Raw genomic sequence first — 8,002 nt, 5'->3', positions numbered from 1 at the left:
GTTTTGATTGTGTCTCTATTGTGTTGGTCTGAATGGTTTAAAGGGCCGTTTTCATGCGCAGTTCCATCGCAACCTGACACAAACAGACATAAACATGCAGTGAATAAATCGATTTTCAATTAGTTTTTTTTTTTTTTTTTTGCACCAAAGAATTAATAATAAACACATTTTGTCACAGGAAGTGCCTCATTAGCTGCCACTGCCATGATTTGAGCTCGGCGGCCCTGCTGCTTCACACAGACCAAAGCGGGCTCAGAAGGTACAACTAATTTCGAGCCAGGCTTCAGTTTAATGAGCGTCAAATTTCTTTTAAAAGGACATGAAATCAATCACAGATAGACTGATGCTACGCGTTATGCCATACCTCACACCAAACGAACAACATCTTTTATTGGAGGATCGATTGAATTCATGACTAGTCCAAAAAATATGTCATTTGTGTAATTATCTCAACACATGCAATAATCTGTTAGCCTGGTTTAAAGAAGACTAGCTGCACAGGATAAATCACCATGGTAACTTATGCGGTGCTGCTTTTGTGAAACCTTATTGAAGCTTCCTTAAGCCAGGAAATCCAGAAAATCCCAGCTTAATCTGGTATCTTAGTTTTGTGAAACAGCCCTCTTGTATTAATTTCGTCATTAAATACACACAGTAGTTTTAATTGCTGACGAAAACACAATGTTTTCAAACAAATAAAGTTCTTTCATTTTAAAATGATGGTTTAACTTTCATCTGATTTGCAATCAGATAAAAGACCTCTCCAAACTAATGTCCTGGCATGAATTTCAATCTCAGCCCATATTGGTAATGTACCTGTACAGTACGTTAAATTAAAAAAGTTTGGATGAAAGTCTTTACCATGACACTTGTTGCTTTGTTTGTCTGTCCAAGTGATTTGAATCACGTATGATTTCCCCCTCCTACTTGTGACAGAAACTGAAACTCATTGCAAACAGGTGGGTAGCTACAGTGAAAATTACAAAGAATGTTTTGCATCACATTAAAATCCAAGGTTTGTTCATTGTAGATGCCGTCTGCGTCACCGTCGATGCGATCTGGCACACTTTCACTATGTAATCGTCATGTTTCATGTTATCTGCTTTCTGTAGAGTCACACCACAGGGCGGTGGACTCATCCTGGACCTGTTTTTGACTACATTGTAAATAACAAACATTACCTGAAGCTGAAGTTTAGTAAAATAAAGGATGTGGTCATAGACTTCAGGAAACCACCCTCCTATACCAACAATGATCAAAGTATTTTAAGTGGAAATATTTACATATACCTGGGTGTTACGTCCACCAAGGGCACAACATACTTGAGGACACGAGACAAAAGATGAGGGTTCAACAAAATATTTTATTCATAAATTCTCTTCACTTTATTTTTCTTAGTTCAGCTTCTTCTGATTTTCTGTGAAGAAAATAAGAGTTCAGGCCCTCAGATCCCGTGTCCCAAAAAAAAAATAAAGAAAAACAAAACCTCAAAAGTATTAACAGAAAGTTGGACCTGGTGAGCCGATCAAACATAACAAAACGGTACAGCAGGGGACCAACCCTGTACAGGGCCGTCGAAGCCCCTACTAGTACCGGACTAAAGCAAAAAGAACCTAATGCAAAAGAAAGATCGAAAACAGGACAACCGGTCCCACCAGGCCAAACTCACAACGAAAAAAAAACAAACAAAGGTTAACAAAGATACCGCATGGCAGGCAGGAAACCTCAGCTGCGGCCCACAGCAGCTGGTTCAGCACACACCACACCTGGAGGTGGTGAAGCGAGCGGAAAGGCGGAGCCCAGGCGGGAATGGAGAGGAGGCTCTCTATTGCCGAAAGCCAGCCTATTTATAGGCGGACCAACAGCACCACAAATTAACGTAATTAAATGACCAAAAAGAAATTATCCAAACGTCAAAATATATTTACAAAAGGTCATTTAATCAAGGTCTATAAGAAAACAAAAAAAAGAAATAGACAAAAATCATAATGTGCCCGAACCTGTAGAGTCACACCACAGGGCGGTGGACTCATCCTGGACCTGTTTTTGACTACATTGTAAATAACAAACATTACCTGAAGCTGAAGTTTAGTAAAATAAAGGATGTGGTCATAGACTTCAGGAAACCACCCTCCTATACCAACAATGATCAAAGTATTTTAAGTGGAAATATTTACATATACCTGGGAGAAGTCAAGAACAATTTTCTCACCGTCAGTCAACACACTGCAACAATATACAGTACATGTTGATTTTCTTTAAAGGTTTGAAAGCCCACACTCACTATATTCTAATGGAGAAACCTCGACACAAGCATATTCACACACATTGACACACATAGATCCACTAAATGCATCTTGCAGATACCGTGAGCATAACGCATGTACCACATGTTATTTGCTGATGTGGTTTCTTAGATTTGTTTTGTTGTTTTTTTCTCTTCTCACACCCTATAAGTCTATCCACCCCTACATGCGGACAGACTTATAGGGTACTGGCGGATGTTCTGTTCTCGTAGCATAATGACAAACAAAAATGTGAAGCTAATGATTTGATTTCACTCCTTTCTGCTTCACATACCTCAGGTATGTGTGCCTGCTCACTGTAAATAAACATCTGCAGCAGATGTTTACTTAAGATAAACTTTGCTGCAGGCTTCTTTCACCACGCTGTTTTTGTACACGTGGGTCTCTAGGAACCGTACAGAGGCATTTCCGCTATCTGACAAACACAAGTCCTGTCCCAGCGTGTGCATAGCTCCTTACATGTAGATCATTTAACGTGTGAACCTTTGGAATCTGTGGAAACAGGCACTGGGAATGATCCACAAAACCTGGGACATGGGTGAAAGACTTTTCACAGCCTGTAGTAAAATGGGTAATTACGTATTTTATCCCCGTCTGCCCACGGGCAAATGACTTCCAAGAACTGAAGTTCTTTTCCTCATTCAGGAGCATGCATGCTTCGTGTTTGTAATGCTAGAGCTAACTCCGCCCGCCACTTTCCGTCACGAACGTGTAGATCACATTTCTACCTCCTCCCTCCGTGTATTTCCCCTCCCTGGTGGTAATTTGTTTCACCCACTCTGCCGACTTGCTGCTGACATTAAGTTGCAGCTGCTTCCAGGAAGTCATAAATAAGGGTAAAATTAAGAGAAATTACAAAGACAAAGGTCCACGTACTTTGGGGTAATTGCTTTACTAGCTAGTAACGTTCTCACTCGTTGAGGTGGACAATGTGAGGCTGTAGAGACTGGATTTTAAATTATGAGGATTTTTTTTTCTTTCTCTTTGACGAACATTTTCTGACCAACAGGGACAGAAGCTGAAACATCTGTGGAACTTGTACACTTTTTGACCGGAAGACAGATTTTATTCTTCAAACACAACTCTGAACAAAAACAGGTGAGGTTATTATTGACTAAAGTTATAAATATGAAATATATAGCAGAATACTTATATTTATATATAAAAAAAACATCTTAGAAGTTGTAGCACAAGGGTTAAAACAATGCTAATCTTGTTTTTCTACTGTTTAATCTGTTTGCTCTAATAAAAAAAAAAGAAGCTTATTTTGTTACCTTAACAGGACATGATGCCTGGCTCTATTGTGTGGTAATGTTTGATTTTCTAGTTTAGTGTTTAGAAATTCCCAGAGCAGGACACTGAAATGTTTCAGATTACAGGAGAAGGCTGTTTGAGAAGATGAAGTTATTGATTTTGACTTCAAAATAATGGGTTTTGCTTTGCCTGGTCAAGCAGTGAAGCTCTAAATCAAACATGTTTCCAGTTTCTAAAAGAGGAAGCAATACTCACCTACACCACAAACACTAACATAACTATGAAACGGAAAGGCAGAAATTTTGTTTTTGTAAAAAAAAATACTGCGTGATAAAACTCTGAGAATTAAAGACGGATGCTGATAGTTTCATCCATCCATCCATCCATCCATCCATTTTCTGAACACCCTTGTCCCTCAGTGGGGTCAGGAGGGGTGCTGGTGCCTATCTCCAGCTAACGTTCCGGGCGAGAGGCGGGGTACATCCTGGACAGGTCGCCAGTCTGTCGCAGCTGATAGTTTCAGTCATTTTGATTTTTTTTACATATTCTACATAGTTTTACATGTTCTTTTCGTGTTGCTGAGAAACAAACTTTGTAAGCAGACTTTCCACCTGCGTACCCAGTTTGTGTCTCAACAACACAAAAATAACATGTAAACGTAACAAAATAATTTCCAGCAGAATCTCCAGCTTTTGTACATATATTAATTTTTCTATTTCTTATTAACATTGTGATTTAAACACATAGCCCACATCCCCCCAAAAATAAAACTGCCACACACGAAATATGCCCGTTTTTGTAAAGGGGGAATACCAACATGTGGTTAGTCATACAGTCTGACTATTACAGCCGAAAGAACAGCCAGAGTAAGGTTTTACAGAAGTTGGAAAAAACCTTGCTGTAATACCATACAAGTTTCCAATGTGTATTTCTCTTGGAAAATGATTTGAATGAATTTGTGAATCAGACCACCACAAAAGCAGCTCCACATTATGACTCATCTGATGCTGCACGGATTCTCCGTTATTGGGTTGTGGGCATGTTAATTCCATTACAGGCGCCCCGGGCCTGTAAACAGAGCAGTACAAGCCAGATAGAGGAAGATAAAAATAGTCAGGAGATAAAAAATAAGAACATCACTGATCTCTAAGAAATGAGAAGTACAAAAACATTTCAACTACCTTATTATTCCCAGAATCAACCCAATAATATTGTTTCCGATGCCTATGCAAGAAAGTTTTTTTAAGAATTGCTGAGCAACATTAATAGCATTTTCGAAGCGTTGGTATTGATGATGTATCCACAGAGTAAATCAGGAAGACAATAAAAACAATCTATTAGCATGATGGGTCAGGTTTGCAATATTAAATCTTTCAGCCAGAGTCAACAACTGAATACGTCTTTGCCACTTCAAATTAAAGCTGGACAGCAAATTAAACTGTCAGCCTGTCTCTGTGAGCATACATATAAATCAGTAACTGAATCTGACAATGGGTTGTTTATCTTTCCACAGAATTACAAATATGCACAGCGAAATTAGATTCAGCCTGTATTAGAGAGTGATTGGTGGACACAACCTGTTCAGACTCTGCAGCCTGTCTATGCTGTCCAGAGTGGATGAAAGGTTGCATTCAAATATTTATTATGTGACAGTAATATGCAGCACACCAAAAAGGGACACACAACATGAAGACACACCTTTATATAAATGCGTTTTGTTTTCTTTATCTTGCAGGCGAACTTCCAAAACCAGACAGCAGCTGAACGCTGAGGACACAATGAATGTCACACCCACTCCAAATTCTACAAATGGATCATTGTGTGTTGATATCGAGGACAGTCCTGTCAGCGACATCTTGATGACTGTTTACATCTTGGCTTTTATCTTCGGTTTGACTTTCAATGTGCTGACTTTGTATCCAATACTCCAGCAAGTAAAGCAGCAGAACGTTTTAGGGATCTTCCTGCTCAACCTGTCAATATCTGACTTGCTATTCGTCTTCACCATGCCCCTTTGGATAAATTATTACCGAAATGACCACAAATGGGGACTGGGTGTGAAATCTTGCAGTGTAGCAGGATTCTTCTACTACTCCAACATGTACATCAGCATCTATCTGCTGTGTTGTATCTCTGTGGACCGCTGCCTGGTGGTCTGTTGCCCACTCCGCTTCAAGCCCCACCGTACATCTCGATACGCCTGGGTCCAGTGTGCCATGGTTTATGCTGTGGTTACGATCATACACGTATTCATTCTGATTTATGACGACTTACCAGATGCCCATGATGACACATACAACAGTGACCATTGTTATGAGACCTACCCAATGACGCCTAATGTGGCTGTGTTTAATATGATCAGAGTGGGACTCGGCTTCATACTACCACTGCTCGTATTGGGAGTGAGCTACTGGAAGGTGCTGGCCACTGTGGGAAAAAGTCCTGGCCTGAGTGCTCAAGCTAAGAGGAAAGTTCGTCTGCTATCCTATGGAGTAATTGGCATCTTCTCAGTTTGTTTTGCTCCCTATCACGTCCTCCTCCTTGTGCGCTCACTTGTCCGCTTCTTCTACTCTGAAGAATTTCACTGTAGTTTTGAAAAAACAATGCACTTCCACTTCTCCGGCACTCTGGCGCTGTCCAGTCTGAACTGTGTCGTGGATCCTGTGCTGTATGTTCTGGTCAGTAATGTTGTAAGAGATAAACTGATACTTTGCTGCAGAAGTCATGAACAGAAAGGGACGGAGGACTGCAAGCTGACTTCGTATAAAAAAGAAAGCTCTAATAAGGGTGCCTTGATATGAAGGGCAGACTGACTGTGATACATAATTTGTTTGTATGTATGCACAATATGTATTAGCCCTTACGACCTCAATTACAGAGGAACTGCTCATTCTTGTGATACAGATGGGCATTTGTGATGTAAAGAAATAAGATTGTATCAAATGTTTTCATAAATATGTTCCCTGCTCTTCTATGTGACTTGTGAACTAGTTTAATTCAACTGAAAAGCTGAAAAACCTGCAAAGAGGAAAACATAAAAAAATAAAATAGCACCAATAACCATATAAGTGTGCACACCCTTATACTTCTTACTATGCACCTTTTGGTGTTCATTTAGTCCTACCGTACATGTATTATCAATTGTAGCTAATCTGATTAACCTGAAGCTCAGAAATTGTAGCTTTTCTGCTTTTGTTTTGCTTCAGAACTGAGCAGCAGGCTTCCTCGAGGAATCTATTCTAGCATTGTGAGACCAAGTTTAATATAATTTTTCACTTAAAACCTTAAAACCAGAATTAAAAACTGAGGCAAAATCTGTTGGATTATCTGGGAGGTTTGTGAAAAAAGATCTGGTAGATTCTGAGACCCGTTTTGAGGCAGAGTAAGGAAATATTGGTTTGACAAGGAGTGTCAATGCTGTTATTGAATCAAAAGGTGCTTCTTCAAAGTGTTATTTATTTTGCATAGTCACCCCAACAGGTTGTTGTGGTTTGATGTTTAGCATTTTTGCCCAAGTAAAATGCTATGTTTTAAAAGAAAAAGTTGAACTTGATAAATGTGACAGTACATTTGAGAACATTTTGAAAATGTTTCACTTACTAACTTAAAAAATGTCCTGAAGTTTTACCGAAAGTGTGGACGTCTAGGTGTCTGTTTCTCCCACGCTGCACAGTATGCATAGAGGAAGAGGGCTGCCAGATGTTTTTCTCTCAGGGCTCAGCAATTGCATTGTAGTCTTTTGGTTTAATCGCTCCTGAGGCTTCTCTAAGTGGCAGACAATTTTTGTTACACGCTTTACAGTGAACCAGCCTTTTTTTTATTTATTTTATTTTCATTCTGTACGTGTGTACCATGCAGTTCTTGAAGTGTAAATAAAATTATGCATGCAATTTCCACCACAAATTAATATCAAAACTCTTAAACTTCAGAGACATGTTGCAATAGAATAAAAATAAATAAACCACTGGCTTGAACAAGTGCACTGTGTTGAGGTTGTTCAGTTTTTGCAGCTGGCATTTTAATAATTTCCAAATGGAGGTGAAAAACACTGCAAAGCCCATATGTCCAAGTGCATAGTCATTATCTTTGCACATAAAGATAATCATAAATCCAGCAGCACAGCTGTGCCACTGTGTGCCGCGCATTTGTCAAGTAGGCGAGGAGAGTAATCAGGAGGCGTGTGTGCATCTGAGTGTGAATGAGGGATAATTTTATTCCCATTTGAGCTGATCATTTGAAAAGCATGGAATGAAACAAGAAAGACAGGAAGAGAGAGAAGAAAGAAAGAAAGACAGACAGACAGAAAGAAAAAATGAAAGAAAGGAAGGAAGAAAGAAAGAAAGAAAGAAAGAAAGAAAAAGAAAGAAAGAAAGAAAATAAGAAAGAAAGAAAAAGAAAGGAGAGTTTATGGACTTATCAACTTTTAGCCCTGTATCAATGTT

General features: G+C 39.3%; 1 protein-coding gene across 1 annotated transcript; it reads left to right on the top strand.

Annotated features, from left to right (window-relative positions):
* Positions 1-3,080: 3,080 nt before the first annotated feature.
* Positions 3,081-7,539, top strand: gpr184 (G protein-coupled receptor 184). The gene is made up of 3 exons (XM_015042898.1): positions 3,081-3,188; positions 3,316-3,404; positions 5,296-7,539. The coding sequence occupies exon 3, from the start codon at positions 5,339-5,341 to the stop codon at positions 6,359-6,361; it is 1,023 nt and encodes a 340-aa protein (XP_014898384.1). The 5' UTR covers positions 3,081-3,188; positions 3,316-3,404; positions 5,296-5,338; the 3' UTR covers positions 6,362-7,539.
* Positions 7,540-8,002: the final 463 nt, after the last annotated feature.

This window comes from Poecilia latipinna, unplaced genomic scaffold (genome assembly GCF_001443285.1).
Source record: "Poecilia latipinna isolate Pla-1442-1.1 unplaced genomic scaffold, P_latipinna-1.0 Scaffold607, whole genome shotgun sequence".
NCBI classification, from domain to species: domain Eukaryota; kingdom Metazoa; phylum Chordata; class Actinopteri; order Cyprinodontiformes; family Poeciliidae; genus Poecilia; species Poecilia latipinna.
This window is presented reverse-complemented; position numbering and strand designations above follow the sequence as displayed.

What these genes read in the sequence shown, in the direction of transcription:
- gpr184 (XM_015042898.1), top strand. Translation starts at nt 5,339, where the DNA reads ATGAATGTCACACCCACTCCAAATTCTACAAATGGATCATTGTGTGTT.